General features: G+C 39.0%; 1 protein-coding gene across 2 annotated transcripts in view; it reads right to left on the bottom strand.

Annotated features, from left to right (window-relative positions):
• arhgef28a (Rho guanine nucleotide exchange factor (GEF) 28a) overlaps positions 1-16,153 on the bottom strand; it is a 77,139-nt gene extending 60,986 nt beyond the window's left edge. For both annotated transcript variants that reach the window (XM_018736684.2, XM_029253141.1), the window contains exons 1-3: positions 15,889-16,153; positions 10,348-10,391; positions 1,036-1,195 (exon numbers count right to left, since the gene is read on the bottom strand). In XM_018736684.2, the coding sequence (XP_018592200.2) occupies positions 1,036-1,195; positions 10,348-10,380 (193 nt within the window). In that variant the 5' untranslated portion in view covers positions 10,381-10,391; positions 15,889-16,153. The remainder of the gene's footprint in view (positions 1-1,035; positions 1,196-10,347; positions 10,392-15,888) is intronic.
• Between the last annotated feature and the right edge of the window lie 2,044 nt (positions 16,154-18,197).

Raw genomic sequence — 18,197 nt, 5'->3', positions numbered from 1 at the left:
CAATTAAAGACTATTAGAAGAGACTGAGGAAGATGGCAGCTGTATAGAGGAGGTGATTTATTTGTGACTTGATGTTGCTAGTTTTGTAAATAAATCCTCTGCTGTTTCCTGAAATGTTGAGTTTTGTGTTAAGTGCTGTGCTTGTTATCAGTTTTCTGGATTTATTTTTATTTTTTAGTCTTTATAGAGACAAACATTAGTATTGTCATGGCTGCTGAAAAAAGTACAAAATGACCTGGCTAAGTTTACAAGCAACAGGTCCTTCTTACCCTTATGAAATTCACAGCAGTAGAAACACCAGCAATAGTATCACTAGCCAGCTCACATACAGCAAAAGCTCACTTGCTTTTGTAAGCCTCAGTGCAGTTCCCTCTTTTATGTATGACATTTCTTTTCCTGCATAATTCTATTTTCTGGAAGAATTGAATTATCTGGATGGAGAGATCTGTTACCTTGAGGAGCACTGCTCACCACATGTCACTCAGGACTTGTCTCTCATGGCCACTAACACAGACACTATAAAGAGCTCAACAACACTTTGCTAACACTCATTCTTTAAAACCTCTTTAAACTAAAGCTGTGCATGAGAACAAACTACATTTATTCATTAAGCTGTTACTTTCTCCAAAGTAACTTACAAGGTTAAGGTACTTACTATGATTTATTCATTTATAAAGCTAGATAATTCATTTTTACAAGAGCAACTTAGGGTACCTTGCTAAAGGATACTACAGCTAGAGGTGGGAACTGAAACTGCAAATGCTGGGTCCAAAGGCAGTAGCTCTATCAACTACGCTACCAGCTGTCCCTTATCCAGCCATTATCCTTATCCATTTCTTAAACATACTCACTGGCTCATGCACAAAATAAATACCAAAAGTTCAAAATGGGGTTGATTATGTTCATGTGGTAACAAGGAATTTATTTCACAATGCAAGTTAAGAAAGTGAAAGAAATTTCCATTTGAACCCTTTCCTGTAACCTACCATTAGCATTAGGAAAAAAAGCTGAATTACACCTGCATATGAGACTCACCTGGGACAATAAAGTACAAGATGTGTCCCTCCTCAGCTCTCTGAGCCACAGTGACATGATTTAAGGTGGACCCCTCGAGTACGATGTAGAATTCCACTTCTTCTGAGAAACGGGCTTCGTCTTCTGTGGCAGGCAGTGTTGCAGAAACCTTAACCCTGCCCTGTAGCACAAGAACAAAGAAGCTAAAAGATGAAATTCTGGGGCACACAGACTACTGGGACATGCAAGTATTAGAAATATTGTCTACCCTCATGACAGGGATCTATATGCTTAATATGGTCAACTTAGAATGTCTGCTCTGCTATATGTCCCCAAAGTAAAAGTAGCAGTACACTGACACTGATCCTGATTCTTTCTCCTAGTTTCTACAGGATTAAGTTGTGAGCAGTGGGACACTACTCTAAGTACATAAAGAGATGTCTGTCTTGTACATTTGAAAAAAATAGTAAAAGAACAGCAGGGCCTGGAAAAACAGGTAGCTCTACCATTAAGGAATCACAGGAGCAAGGGATAACAGGCTTAAAGTTCTAAGCCAAGAGGAAATTGCATTGCAATCATTGATTTTAGAAAAAAGAATTAGAAGAGAATCAATACCACAACTGAGTCTTGCCCTGTGTAACAGAAATATCAATACGTCCCAGGTCAAACATTTTACCAGCTACAAGACAATTACGTGTAGCTGTTTACTGCTTGAAAAAGACCTCCAAATCAGCCACAAAAAGTTACATTATTTGAAACTGCAAAATTATTTACTGTATAAAGTATTATGACTACATATGACAGACAAGAAAAAAGCCTTTAAAAATGACAGAACTAAAGCAACATTTATGTGGCCTAGTCTTAAAAACTGTGCATCATGAGTTTAAAGCAGGTATACTTATAATTCAAATTACAAATACAACTGGCACCAGAAGTCTAACTCAAACTATAAATCCAACCACCATATCACAATCTACAAACTATTAACAATACATCCTTAATCCCTCAATTTATCCTGTAGCTACATTCTGGAAAAAATCCAAATAAAGCTATTATAATTATTATTATACATTAAAAACTTGCTGTAAGACATTTATTCTATTTTCATCAACAGCTCAAACAATGCAGGGTCTCCCCTATACTGGAATTAGACATGAGACAGGAAACCCTGGACAGGATACATTTTATTCTTATTATCTTGTATTAACTTGAAGCTTTGTCTCATTTGTAATTGAGGGTTGAAACCACACACAAACACACACACATTTTCTGAACCGCTTGTCCCATAACAGGGTTGCGGGGAACCGGAGCCTACCCAGCAACACAGAGCGTAAGGCCGGAGGGGGAGGAGACACACCCAGGAAGGGACACCAGTCCGCCACCCCAAGCGGGACTCGAACCCCAGACCCCCCCAAAGAGGAGGACCCGATCCAACCAACTGCACCACCGCGCCCCCCTGGGTTGAAACTAATACATGACAAATATGTTTGTCATCATCTGGTACCTTTCAATTTCCAATCAAACAAGTGTAATAATAGAGAGGTACCTCTATTTGCTAGGTAGTTTCTGTAAAATCTTGGATACAGCAATATTACATTTTTTAAAAATCTGAAGGAAATTGTTTCTGGACAGCTCTGTGAGGCTACCTCTTCGCCATTCTTCCACGGTGCTAGAATAGAAACTCAAATATACTGGTGAATTCTGTTGTCAACTAATGGCGAGAAGAGAAAATTCAAACCATTTTTCATAATGAAACATATTTTGGGAAATGGAATGGTTATGAAAATGCAGTTACAAAAATTGGGAAATATCTTTGAAAATGCATAACCCAAATGTTTATAATGAGGTACAAGTGCATTTACAGTAGGGCTAACATTCAGAATGCAACTGTATCTATGGTCAACTTAGGAAAAAAATTACATAACCTGTCATAGATGAACATAAAACCTCAATCCCTGAGCAGTGGAAAAAGTGATATAATCTGACACACTGCCTTTTTCCTCATTTTCCCCCACATGATGGCAAGTTCTTGCTTGGAGAAAGCCATAGGATGCCTTCAAAATACATCTGTCTCCATATTATTAAACATGATCTGTAATTATATGGGCAGTTCTCAAGGTAGTCTTTAGGTTCATTAAATGCTCTGCATGGGCATGTACTATAATAGAAAAAATAATACAAAGCCAAAGCTACCAGGTGTACTGCGTGGTATAAACACTTTCCTCACAACATTACTATATATTAAAACAACATCACTGTGGCTCACAAAGCAAAACAAACTCAAACATGACCTGGTGAGCACTAGGATAAATTCATGTCTTTCATGACCCCCAGTAACCAGTTCTAAAACTCACTAAACTTTAACTGGAGCAGAGAGTGTGGACTATTTCCTTTGCATTCATTCAACGATGAACTGAAAGCTAAACTTTTAAAATAGTGATTTAATATCATACTATCTATAGTTCAAAACTTGTATGACACCATTCCACAAAGGATTAAAACTGCTCTGAAAGCAAAGTGTACACCTAGTCTATTATTTTAATGATATTCGTATGTTTAGCATTTCAAAAATCTGACATATTCAAAGCATTACAATGCTTTCATCCAGTGACCAAGAGAATCAGCAAATTTTATTGGCATAGAATCTTTATTTTTGGACAACATTTTCAGCTAAAATTTGACGGGATGGTAAAGTTAGAAAGGTTTTGGCATAACATGAACAGAGCAAAAATCCAGGTTGTCTTCAAGAGCAAACTTCTTTGTGCAATCTTTGGAGTTCCATTATGAAGCCGAGCAAATGCCAGAAAGCTCTAAATGCAATAAAATCTGTCTGTTTGCAGGATCTCCACCAATGATCCACTGAGCCAAGAGGCATTTTTGGCAACCACACACAGGACTTTCAGTTTCCCCTTGGTTAATAGATAAATGCGGTGAGTACAATAATAAAAAATAAAAAAAAATGCAATTCTGAGACTGTGAATGTTTTTCCCAAATTCACAAAACATTCAAAACAGTCCTACATGATGCGGTAAAATAGCAGTAAATGAGTGAACTAGACAGCCTAAAAATTCTAATCTAAAGAGACAAAATTTGTGGTTCTGATGATACCTCACATACACAGTAGAAAGGCTACTGACTATACCCTTGAGAAGTTTCAGATACCGAATTGCAGGTTGCTAGTCTCTTTTTTTAAATTCACATTTAGACATACCTGCTGCAGATTAAAATACATTATTTTATATCCAAAACAGTGTATACTTTTTAATGACTAGAATGACTAAATTTGAACTGTAACATTAACAGCACAACAGAACAAAATTAGACCCGACAACTGAAAAGCCTTTATGTTTCAGAGAACTGTCTGAAAATCAGAACAAAAACACACGCTTAAATAACCAGCTGTATTAGTTCACACAAGATCGTAGTTCACTTGAAAATATGAAAATCTTACACACCCTTCATCTGCCTTTTGTTCTGCCTCCTGCAAGTCAGTTTCCAGAATTGTAGATGGCAGATTAAATGGACAAATGAAAAAAACCACTGATACCCTATATAAACATAATTTTGGCTAGCCAGTTCACCAGAAGAGTATTAACAAGAAAATCAGTCATTTAACACTTTCAAAATAATTTGAAGTTTTGATTAAAAATACCATTTATAACTGGTTTACAATCCTAATAAACCTAAATTGTAACGTTGTCCATAAAAGCAACTTACTTTTTCCTAATACAAATGTTTTATCTTGAAAACTTTGTTCACAGAATGTTGCATTTGTCATCAATGTAGAGAATGTCACATGCCTTTTGTCAAAAATTACATAATTATATCAATCAGTCCATCAGTACAGTAATGTACAATCACCATTTCACATCTACAAAATGCATAGTGTTGAAATACTTTTAAGTTAGGAATCATTTGTATGCAACTGTCCCCCTGAATTTAAAGAGCCTTCATACATACAATAGCTTCCTTTGGACTTGAATCAATAACCTGTTTAGAATGAAATAATGTTCACCTTCTTAACAATCCACAGTAGGTGTAGAATGAGGTTAATGGGAGAGGGGGAGGGAGGGTAATTGAATTTAATGGGTAATTACTAGTTACTATGACAACTGGTCAAGACTACTGCATAGAACTGAGGAAGAAAGGAAGTGATGATTTGGTCAGCCCTCAGCATGGCCTCCTGTCTCTCTTTGTGGAACTGCACCATTTGTGATGTACATTCGGGTCCTTCAATGAAAATAATTCCTAGTGAAGAACAGAAAGCTGTTTTTTCATACATGCGTATCTTTAATGACAAGATAGCAGTCATGGCAAATAGAAAGATATTTCCTTTTACTTGCATTTCTTCACATAATATAACACTGAATTCAATCAATGAAGAAAATTGTTTACAGCATTTTGTTTTCTTTGTACCCTGTCAACATCTGCAGAAAGGAAACTGTCAAGGCAATATACTATACCAGGCAAGTGTCTAAGTACATCTTGGAAATTCTTGTATGAGCTAAACTTGGACAAAACAATAAAAGCAAAGTAACCCACAAGTGTCCTAAATCTCTGGGAAGACATTTCAGCTGATTTCCTGTTCAAATTTTTATGCTTCAACATGACAAAGACACAGGCAGAACAATTTGCTACTGGTTACATTTAGTTTAACAGTAATTTTCTACAAGTTATCAAAGTCAAGTCCACAAAACATTTATCTTCCCTTATGCATATGGACCTTCAATGAAACATGACCTTGAAGACAACAGTATCCATGCCAACTACATCAGCTACTCTAAACACTTTGCACAGAAGTAGAAACAGCAGGCAAACAGGCACTGCTGTTATCTTCATCACAGCTACTTTGAACCTGGAAACAGTACCAATGGTAGGGTACACAAGTATTAAGGAAGTCAGATACAATAGTAAAATTGGACATAGCAGTTCTATAAATAAGAGCTAATTTTACTTGAAGAATGTACTGCAAATTGATGTACAAGGTGTATTAGAAGTAAGGATCAGTATAATGGCTGTCATTTCAACAGACGGACGGAGGACAGGCAGGTAGGTTAGTTGTGAACCCAAGTGCAGGTTGGTTTTATTCGTTTCTCCAGATTCAAAGGGAAGGACAGGATCAAGGTAGAAGACAGGCGAAAGATCTTCTAGGTGAGAACATCACAACGCGGGCAAGACAAACTCGGTGGTCAAAAAACAGGCGAAGGTCAGGAATCCGGAACAGAGGTTGTAGATACAGAACAAGAGATCGCTGATGCTGCAAAACTACGAGGGCATTTGCAAGAATCCGCGTTGTCTCGCTGACCTGGAGCTCCTTTTATCCTGTGAGTCAATTAGTCACAGGTGTTGCCACTCCGCTCATTCCTGGGGGCGTGACAATGGTAATGTCTAAGGCGCCCCTTCCTGAAGTAAAAGCAGTTGACAAATAATCCAGCAGTGAATGGCTGCATTTCAGAGAAGAAAAACCTCAAATGCAAAGTTCAAAATTCCCTGCTATTAAACCAATTTTACATCCTATGTGTTTTCGAACTCTTTATAATACAGTAAACCCCACTATCTGGGTTTGTAATTAAAACAGCCTGCTGTTAATAAATAGTTAAGTTTGGAAACTACATCAATGTTAATAATAAGCTACTCAATGAATCTGGAAAGAAAATATTCCAATGTTATTTAAATTTCCAAATTAAACTTTAAAATTACTCCACAAAATATTTCATAATTTTTAAAAATACATAAAATTTGCATGAAATCAGATTTTTGCTTTCATATATTTTGTGCTAAACCATTTTCATTATTAAGTCACTTTTGGACATTTCCTCTCACATCCTTGGTTCTGGCAGCCTTCAAATATAATAACAGAGAAAGCTCCTTGAAGACTTTGTCTGGGAACCAACACATTAACCCCCCCCCAAACACCACCACCTTTTGAGCTAAGGTTGTTTTTCAGGAATCTGGATGTGATCATGCCCTGTTCTGACAGGGGCTTTACAATGGGTGTTTATTTTCCTTCCATAATTATTATCTGTAGAAGCTGTTAAAAACAGGAGAGCTAGACATGAATTACAGCCAAAATTCAAGCCCAAGATGAAAGACAATCATTCAGAGTATGAATGAATGAAGGCGGTTAGATAGGCATGGAATTAGCCATTATCACAGTTTCAATGGGGGGGAGACAGCCCAGAGTTTTTATAGTCAGCCTTAACCTACCTGCTAGTACATGACCACCAAATGACCCCAGGTTGCTCACAACACTTGCGTAGTACTTAAAATTTGGCAATGACAAAGCTTCTCAGTCACAATTAAACATTTCAGAAGCTGACCTTTTGTTTTACATATCAGAGCACAAAGCACATTCATAGGTTCTCAAGGTTAAAACATATTATCCTTGATAAGTAACAGCCACCAGATTAAGGAGTAATTCATGGAAGGTTATTAAAATTATAAAATGCAAAGCAAGACTAAACAATCAGAAGTTATTATATGGAGAATAGTAGTGAATGAAGACAAAGGCTCAGTTACAAATTGGGAAAGCATGAATTCAAACCCTGGAAACAGAAAGGTAAAGGAGACAAGTGACTGCATGGTGATCTCTCATGTTTGCTGCGAGATGGTCATACGATGCAGCGGGACAGACTCCCAATTAAAAATGTATAAGAAACTGCTTGCTTTGTCATGAAAAGAAACATTTAGAACACCGATAGTTACCTTTAGCATGTCATAGACCGATTTTATAAAATAAAAAAAATAAAAAAATAAAAGTTCCTCCTATCAAATAACATCAGGAAAACAGACTAACAAGGGGCTATCCAGAAAATAAAAATGATGGATTTTCTACCAAGATACATGTGCTTTCTGATAGATATAAACACTATACCAGTGTCTCACTTTGCATTACAGTGTACACTGAGTAGCTATTACAGCTATTAATCATCAGGTTGGAGTACACAAACAGCCAGTATCTATCTTGTTTAGATCCAGTAAGATTTTGGGAAACTAACAATAAAAAAAAAAAAATAAAAAAAAATTTAACTATCCTTACATTTATGATTAAACATCTCAGTATGACAAGAGACATACTAAACCATAATTACTCTGTTGGACATTGCATAATATTACAGACCAATATTGTACAAGTGGTGGCACTGCAATGATACACCGTTCACACTGTTGCCGGCTTGTTGTCTCTCAAGACTTAAATGACTGACAGACGGTTATCAACATCCTTAGAAAATTTCAAAAGCTCTAGTTCTGTGGTTAAACTAACCAGAAGTTCATGCCAAAGTGTGTTTACACAATTTGGATAATATCTATCACCAAGGGGGGGGGGGGGGAGACAGTGGGTTGGACCAGGTCCTGCTCTCCGGTGGGTCTAGGGTTCGAGTCCCGCTTGGGGTGCCTTGCGATGGACTGGCATCCCGTCCTGGGTGGGTCCCCTCCCCCTCCAGCCTTGCGCCCTATGTTGCCGGGTTAGACTCCGGCTCCCCGCAACCCCATATGGGACAAGCGGTTCAGACTGTGTGTGTGTGTGTGTGTGTGTGTGTGTGTGTGTGTGTGTGTGTGTGTGTGTGTGTGTATATATCACCAAGTGCAGCCACTTCACCCTGATGCAGACACTTTGGAACCGTGGGTGACAGAAGTGTGATGTTTGTGCAGGTGATCTGGGTTATTGTGAGTTCTAATGTTTGTGTTTGGCACTTCAGTTTCAATGTGTCAATACCAGGAAGGACTTCTGCATGAGGCAGTAAGACTTTGCTTTACAGCTAGTATATAGTTGCTTTGTTTTCCATGTTTGTGTCATTAAGAGGAAGACCAATGAAAACAGCAAGTCCACCCACTGTCACCTCACACCCCATTGTCACACTGGTAAATTTCACATTAAATGCAAATTCTCTTCAATTCTGCACTGAGATGTCCAAACTGAAAGACTGAAGAACAAAGATGGCGAAAAGATATGAACTTGTAAATGTTACTCCTACGCCTTGATCAATTTTAACAGTTTTGTTTGGCTCTAATCCTAAAAGAAAGCAGTGTCCAAATAAATAGTTCTCAACATTTTATCTTGAACCATTACTGCTTGATCATTTTTGCCTAACGAAAAGAAAAAGGAATCATTTAACCAAAGTAAACTGATCTACACAACAATGTAATTGTGGTATTGTGCCTACCTACAATATATGTCCAAAGTTGTACATTGTGCTTTACTTGTAAAATAGAATGAATGTTTAAAAAACAGAACATATAAACTTTTCAAATACTGTCATGTATAAAGCTACCTGAAGATCTTGAGTTGGCCATGCACTTTTTAATCTTCCTAGAGAAATTACAAAACACAAGATAGCTTATATTATCAATCACTGGAGAAACTACACATATTACTGTCTCTGATGAAACGTCATTTAAAAATAGAACGCTATAACTTTCAATTACCATTTTTGAAACTGAGCTGCAAAAAAATCTTTTCAAATTTTCTGAAATATTTTTACTGTAACATGCCAAAACGATATGGCTCACAACCATGCGATAACTTAATTCAGTGGGAGCAGTTTACTAAGACCTTCCTAGGGAAGACTGGAGTTACAGATTTTGTGAGAACTCATGATTTTCTAAGAAACTGAGCCACATGCTTAACACTAACACACTGGTGTTTAACTCCCTAATCACCGGTGCAGAAGTTGCTAATGCTACACAAAGATTCACTTTTGCATGTTAACTTTGTTGGGATGACAGCAAGGTATGAGACATATCACACAACATGGTTTCTGTGCTGGGAATACATATATATGTCTCTATATAACTGGGGTATTGTGAGACTGGACTCCAGGCATGGCACAGCTCTGCTGGTGAGCACTGCATGTACACCTACTGAACCACAACCGCAGAACAAAGATCAGCTGAAAAAAGGAAGACTGATAGTAAACCTTACCTCAGAATAGAAAGACCAACCACTGCCATTTTCACCACACTGCAGCAACAAATGTTTCAAACAACAAATGTCTACCTGCACCCACTCACAGCACAACACTAGATTTGTTTCCCAGAGAAAAACATCAGCTAGCACTCAGGGAAGACCTTTTCACAATAGCAATGAAACAGCTAATTATTTTCTTTCTTCTCATTCCTCCAACTTTTTGTTACACACACCGGAAAGGCTGACTGTCCTACAGCCTGGGTTTCAACAAGTCTCACCATCTGGAGAGCAGGTTGGAGTGGAAAGGAGTTTCCCAGGGAACCCTGGACACAAAGGCACCTAGCCTCAGGTTTCACCTGAAATTCTGTTACAACACCTGACATGTCAGGCACCTGTAGGACAGGAGCTGAGTTGAGGCTACTTACATACAGTGGTACTTCACTTCTGCTCAGCTCCATCTCCTTAGCATCTGTGGAGGACGAGACCACAATGCACCGTTATTCAAACATGCTAACTGCACTTTCCAACAGTTCGACCAGCTGTCATGGCTTTTTGCAGAGAGCTTAATCCACAAAGCGCTAGGACAGCAGCCATCAATAAAAAATTGCAGCAATTTTTGGGACACTTTTCAAATGTCAAAGTATTTTTCACATTTCAAAGAATGCTTAAATTCAACCAAGCCCAAGCGGTACCTTATTGGTATGTCCACATTTTGATAAGCTGGTAACACCAATAACATTTAAAATTTAACAATCATTTTAGGGAATCAAATATGGAGGGGGGAGGAGAAAAAAAAAAAACATTTCACTTAATATGGATATCTTCTTAACTTCATTACGCAGTGTGAAATTGTTTTCTTTCATTAAATTACAAGAAAAATGGGTCAAAGCATCCAGTACCAATGCTATAGCCATTCTGTACATACTTACAGTTTTAATGGTACGACATACAATTATTTCATTCAAGTTGAGCCCAAGACTTTTAAAGGTGACCTGTCAACATCTGAGTTTTTGCTCAGTCAGCTGCTCATTCTTCCCACACCCCCACTATAATTAGATACAGATATAACAGATCCTTTATTAGAAGAGACAGCTTAATCTTTTGATCCTTACCATGTCGAGGCGATGTCTTTAATACCACCAAGTTACCCTTTCTTGAAACATTGCACCAATTCACAACCACACTGTTTTTGGTCATAGAAAAAGTGAGGGAAGACTGAAACATTTTTCTCTTTTGCTTAATGACAGAACCGGTTCTGCCTTGCAAGTATATTCTTTCACTTACATGTGAATGACAGTTCAGTTTTCATTAATGTTATAACTTGTATCATGTGATAGAGAATAATATCTGTATAACAAAAAATACCTCTGTGTTAGGGTGAGTCAAGTGCAAGACCTACCCACAGGGTTATGTAACATACATGAAGCGGTAAAACAATGCAATTTCCATTCTGTAAATCTTTCGTGACAAAGATCTGTGCCATGCTTAACTGCTGCCCATGGGAGGTCTTCAGTTATATTTACTTTATTGTACAGTAAAGTAACTAAGATACCTAATAAATGGATAAATCCTGATACGTAACTCTTTACAAATGGGAAAAATGTTTTAAACAGTGAAAGAAAGAATTACAATTCAAAGCTAGACTTTGTTGAACATATCCAGTGTGAAATAATTTTGTCCAAACTTGACCTGAGCCCCCCTTCCAAATTCCCAACTTCATTTCAAACAAAGGAAATGGGAATAAATACATCGCTGAAGTTAAGAGTGAGTCATACTAGAGTTAGACAGTGGTACAGACAACATGGTACTTAATCAGGGCTCTCTTTAATTCTGAGAAAGCACAATGTCTAAAATTAAAAACAGAAATTCTGAATCATTAACAGGTTGTTTAGGAAGCAGCTGTCTCAGTGAAAATAAATTTGGCATACATTTGAACTGCACTGTATTACAGAGAAACTATTTCTTGAAGAGTATGTAAACAAGAATTAGTCAAACCAGAGTAAACATAATATACATAATAGGGTGGAAAGGCACTTTTGTGTTACATTCTGTTTTAGCATACCAACTTCTCCCACTTCCTCATTGTTAAATTTGAAACTTAGACAAAACATTCATCAAGCTACTTCTGAAAACACATTAAAGGTCATTAAAGGTTATTCTTGAGGTTCCATTTTTAAATAATAGGAGAGATGAGAAATGGTATGTACATTACCCTTGTTCTAATATCCTTTGCGATGCTTTTATGTGCAGAAAGAAACCAGTGGAAACTTCCTATTAATTATCTGTCAGCTTCTTCAGCACTGTGGGAAAAGATCCACCTATTTCCACAAAAGACTCATTCCATTACATTTCTACTCTGTGCACCTGTCTCCTGTATTCTTATACATAGATCAAACGATGCACAACTCATGCCAGAAATAACCCATTCAGAGGCATAATCAGCTAAGAATGAGTATAGAGACTAATAATATGTGAACAACTTCTAAGAACTATAATAGAACGAGAATTTAGATCATCACTAAGCTAACACTAAGGAGCACTGAAAGCACTGTTTGACTGTAATAGACATAAAACACACTCCCCCCCAATGATATGTTAATATGTTCTGTTGCTTATGCTAACCATTTCAGTTGGAATGAATTTCTGGAGTGCTTCTACAAAGTGGTCTTGTGTAGATCACAACAAAGAGAACATTTTATACAATAGAACAATGCATATATCAGATTCTGACATACGCCCTGCCTCTTCTCCAATCCATTTAACTTTTACTTGGGAAATAATCCCACCCTAGAGTCCTTCTTAACTCAGTCAGTCCCTTACTCTGTATGTGCCTATTCATGTACAGAAATACCAAATTCAGCTTAGTCCATTTTATTAACAAGAAGCTAAGAAACTCCAGCAAGCACCCTTGACCAACACATTTATTCACACTTTTGTTTTAAACTTAAACACATCAAAATTATCTTGACAAGTGTTGTATAAGGCTGTAAAAAGTACAATATTTCACTTTACAAAGACATTTTCTTCCTGAGATCGAGAAAAATATTGCTATTTATTACTGAAAATGTAGTATTTCGAAACTTCTGATAATTTATTTTTTAAAAGTCACCACCTGAAACTGTATCTTGAATATATGTTTTAGTGTTCTACAGCCCACCATGACCCTCACCAGGAAAATCAGAAGGAAACTGACTGTTTTATTGCCCATAAACAGTATAGCACAAACTTCCTTGGTAAATTTAATTATCAAAATTTAAGACCCTGGTAATAGCCTACAAATGCATCACTAGAACTGCTCCGAGCTACAGTATTTACAAGACTTGATCAACTGCTCCACCCTAATCAGACCGCTATGCTCTTCCACATCTGCCCACTTGGTGGTCCCACGCATGAACAGTAAAGCTCGAAGGATCTCAGTTCTAGCTCCACTGTGGTGGAACGACTTCCTCCTCTCACTCAGAACCACTGAAACTCTGTCCACATTTAAAAAGGGTCTGAAAACTCACCTCTTCCACACTCACTTCCCCCATGATCTCTTAGGTTGATGTAAGGTGTAAATGTTCATGCACCATAACTTTATAATCATGCTTGGATAAGCATTTACACAGCTACTCCTGAAATGCACATAAATATGTGTATCTCAAAAAAAAAAAAAAAGCTAGGAAATTGATCAGGAATCATAGATATTCTGAGTTTTATGCAGCTACTTGTGTGATGAACATTAGTGCATATGGTGGAAAGAAACTAAGCGCACTTAAGAATCACGTCTGCAACTATTTCTCTCTTTCTCCTAATGTAATGCACAAATTGTATTTTCTATGAGATGTATTATACGTCACTTTAGAGAAAAGCATCTGCTAAATTATATAAATGTGAAAATGAAGAGGAGTTCAGACAAAGTGCACACATTGATTGTTAAAACTAATGAGTTTTGAGGGGCACAGCATTTTTTAAGCCTAAGAAGTGACCTTTTTTTTTTAAGTGTGTGTATATATATATATATATATATATATATATATATATATATATATATATATATATATATATATATATATATATACACACACACACACACATACACACACACACACACACATATATATATATTACACACACACACACTTTTCCCATTTTCATGAACTGCTTGTCCAATGCAGGGTCACAGTGGTCTGGAGTTGATTCTAGAAGTATACAGCATGAGGCTAGATAGACAGGATTGCAGTCCATCACAAGGCACTCACACACACATTCACATGCTACAGGTAACTTAGAGTCACCAATTCACCTGACACAAATGCCTTTAGATTGTGGGAGGAAGGCAAAGCAACAAGAGGAGAACATGCAAACTCCACACAGACTGTGCCAGATCCGATCTCACATCTGAACCCACAGCCCAGAAGCTGTGAGGCACCAGTACAACCTGCTCTTATTGTGCCATCTCACAAGAAAGTCCTTTAACAAATAAATTTAACTTAAGTTGTAAATCTTCAGTGGGGGGCGCAGTGGGTTGGACCGGGTCCTGCTCTCCGGTGGGTCTGGGGTTCCAGTCCCGCTTGGGGTGCCTTACGACGGACTGGTGTCCCGTCCTGGGTGTGTCCCCTCCGGCATTACGCCCTGTGTTGCCGGGTAGGTTCCGGTTCCCCACGACCCCGTATGGGACAAGCGGTTCTGAAAATGTGTGTGTATGTGTGTGTGTGTAAATCTTCATAAACCAATGGGGAAAATGGTTCACTTTCATAACTAGTTTAGCAGTCTTTTTTTTTTTTTTTAACAATTACAGCATGCTTCATATTATTTGCACCAGCATTCCAACCACTGCCATTCAGCAAATATAACTGGAAGAAACTATGTAAATGCATAAGAACCTGTCAGGTATTAAGAGACCAAAAATATTATCAATATTACTCACTGGAGTTATACAGACCCATGCCTGAATACTGGGGGCAATCTCCTTCTACCCCCATTGTTACTTCTACTGAATACCAAACACAAAACTCATATAAAAGTTTTGTATATAAAAATAAACATCTTCAGCAATGCCAGACAAGCACATAGGCTCAAACATGAAAACAAACTTTATATTAAAATTATATACCATTTGCAAATCTATATAACAGTAAACTTTGTTTAGTCTCTGTGTCTTAGGTGTTTGTTTACAGCTTCACAAGGTCAAACATGCACAACTGTGAAAACAGGTCTAATTCCAGATTGAACATACAACAGACAAGGGTAACAGAAAACACATCAGAGCTCAGGTGTAACAAGAGGGGATGTATTTAAAGAAGCCTAATGACCCAATACCGCTAACTCCACTACATACTACTGGTAATATTTTTGCTCCAATAAGTGACAAGTTCGTTATGCTACTGTACAGTACTGTAGCAGTAAGAGTTTTCTCAAGAGCATATTCTTTATAAAAACTTAAGCAGAATTAGTCCGAATTGCTGGGTCTGACAAAGTAAACATTGTTAAATTGAACGTAAAGCAGTCTTGGAAATAAATAAATACACCACATCATTGGAGTAAACCCGCGGTTACATAACCGCATCCCTCATCACTCACTGTTAACTAATTGTTATTTGTCAATTTCATTCCAGCTGTAAGTTACAGCTAGAAATTTGAACTTGACAAAGAACAATATGGATACTATAAGAATGAAAAGCGCTGTATCATGCAAAACAAAGAACATTTCCCTGAAATCTGAGCTGTCACACAGGTTGAGTAGACAGTTCTGTCCACGCAACACAGTAACAGAGACCCTCAAAATCCGGGTTCTTTCCACTTGAGAATCTACACCAGTCAGTTTACATATCGCCTCATCTTTAAATTAATACCATTATCACACTGTGACACAAACGCATGCTGTCAGACCTTCACCTCCGAATTTAACGTCCTTTCACCACAAACTCAGGAGCACAAGGTCGTCTCGAACAGTAATTTTATGTCAGAAAAAAGTGAGAATTTACCTCAGCTCAGCCTCAATTAGAGAAGAAGAAGGTGTCAGCGAACGACGAGGGGGGAAAAAAAAGTAACGTCTCACGGATATTTTCAGCCAGACTAATTAATAAACCATTACCTCAATAAACCACAACGTCCCAAAAAAAGAAAAGTGAGATGAGACGAGTTTAATCCGCGTTCCGAGAGCTGCGTCGCCTCTTACTCGACGGCTGACGCTCATTAGAACTCGACCACACTCCGCTCCTCGCGCTCCATCCAGCGCCACTGGCTGCTCGCGCGCACACTCACGCACAGAAACGGAGCGCGAGGCGCTACGGCGGCGGCAGCGTCACGTGGCCCTAGTGCGCACGGGATTCCCACGCGGAGCTGCAGCGGTTGGCGGTTAATTCGTCGACTTCCTCAGCTGTGGTGTCCGTTGTGAAAAAAGGACACCTGTCCGCGGCGCTGTAGGATTTCGGGCGCTTCTTAATATACTAGACTTGGATGTTCTGTCACTTTAGGGGGAGCTGGTTTAGGGCTGTTACTTGGCAGCCTGAACGTTCCTGGTTTGAATACAGCTCCTGCTGTAGTGTAGTACATTTGAGAAGCATAAGGTACTCACATTCTGATACCGTAAAGAATACCCTTCCTGCTTTACAAATAGGTGAAACTTATGAAGGTTGTTATTTAGCACTGTAAATGTCCTTGGACAAAGACATAATCAAAATAAAGGTTAATGATCTTGTAACAAGTTTTAAGCTTTGTGAGTGGTTGTCTTACTTGGGCTGCACCTTGCAGAATGAAGGCACATGTGCCTATATATGTGTGGCTCGTCATCAAAAATATTGCAGCGTAATCACAGGTCTGGCTGGGCTAAACGAAGACAAAAGTATGGGTTTCTATAATGCCGAGTTTATTATGGAGTAAGGCTGGAAGATGGTGAAGGCAGGAAGTATAAATGATGTGGGAGACCACATTGCCCCCCGCCAAAAAAGAGCAGCCTCTCCACTGCCTACGTGTTTTGGGGGGAAAAAAAGAGTCCCAGCAGTGACCCAATGTACAATTCTGCTTCCAGAGGCACCACAGATGAGGTAAGACTGGAGTCCCAGACAGTCTGCACCAGTGAACAGGACCACCAGCCAAGGCGATCCACCAGGGTTCTGGGTAGAGGGGCCAGAGCAGCCATCCTTGCCTTTTATCAGCCCAGCCTTGGTCTGAGCAGAGCCTCTTGGTGTGCCTGCACCAGGTCTTGGTGGTGCCAATGTGGCTGACGCTGACACCAATCGTCTGCACCTGGCAGACCAGATGTCCCATGGCACCTCCCGCTGTTCTCCATGGGGGATCCATGCAAACCGCTCTAGTCACCGCCCCTGCTTCAGCTGCCTTGCTGTTTACTGGACATCCTAGACCTTGAAGCAGCTGACCTTATGCAACCAGGCACTTCTAGATACCTTGCCATTCTGCTTTCGCGGTGGCTCCTGCCTGTGCTGTCGAGGCACCGTTCCTTGGGATGGTTTAAAGAGACTTGGGGCGAGCTGACAGTTCTCTTCTTCATAGCAGGCGTGGCGGGTCAAAGGGGGCTGCTGTTCTCTGGATACCTGCACTTCATGGCAGTTTGGTGTTTGATTTCGCAGCTTCTTTGTGTCTAGGCAGAATTGCCTCAACTTGGCCACCTGTGCTCTGCAACATCTTGCATCACCATTCCACTGTCTTCAGGAACAGGGCTGAGCGGGAACCTGTGCTTCCCAATACCTCCACAGCTTCAGCTCCACTCATCCCAGGATTTATGTTCCTTCCCTACTTGGCTTCCTCCTCCACTTGCTGTTTTCAACTACTGCTAGATCCAGTTCATCATGGTCTTATGCCTTCCCGCTGCCGACACCAGTGTAGCGAGCGTGGCCGTGGGTGCAGGTGGTGAAAAGGAAGACACGTGCATGTCCAAGGAGGAGAAATGGAACCTTTTTCCTTTTTTTAAAGTAAATTTAAATGAAAGGATAACATTTTCCAATAATCAGCTATAACCTTATGACTCATAATATTCACAGTATTACTCAGTGTACGGAGTGATCATGAAAACATACCTTAGTTTGTACCTCAATATCTTCTCAATCTATGTGAAATTTGCGTGTTCTCCTTGTATCTGTGTGGGTTTCATCGCACAGTCCCACAACCCTGACTTGAACAAGAAGTTAAGAACAAGGAATGGGTGATGGACACTCACAAGCATCAGACAGCAGCTGCTAAGGCTGTGGAAGTGGGTTGAATTAAGGAAGCCCCGTGTTCCTGTTCTAATTCCCTTTCTAATCTGTCTCAATGCATTTTACTGCTAATGGCTACA

Source organism: Scleropages formosus, chromosome 6 (assembly GCF_900964775.1).
Source record: "Scleropages formosus chromosome 6, fSclFor1.1, whole genome shotgun sequence".
Taxonomy (NCBI): domain Eukaryota; kingdom Metazoa; phylum Chordata; class Actinopteri; order Osteoglossiformes; family Osteoglossidae; genus Scleropages; species Scleropages formosus.
The sequence above is the reverse complement of the archived record's forward strand: the minus strand, read 5'-3'. Positions and strand labels throughout refer to the sequence as shown.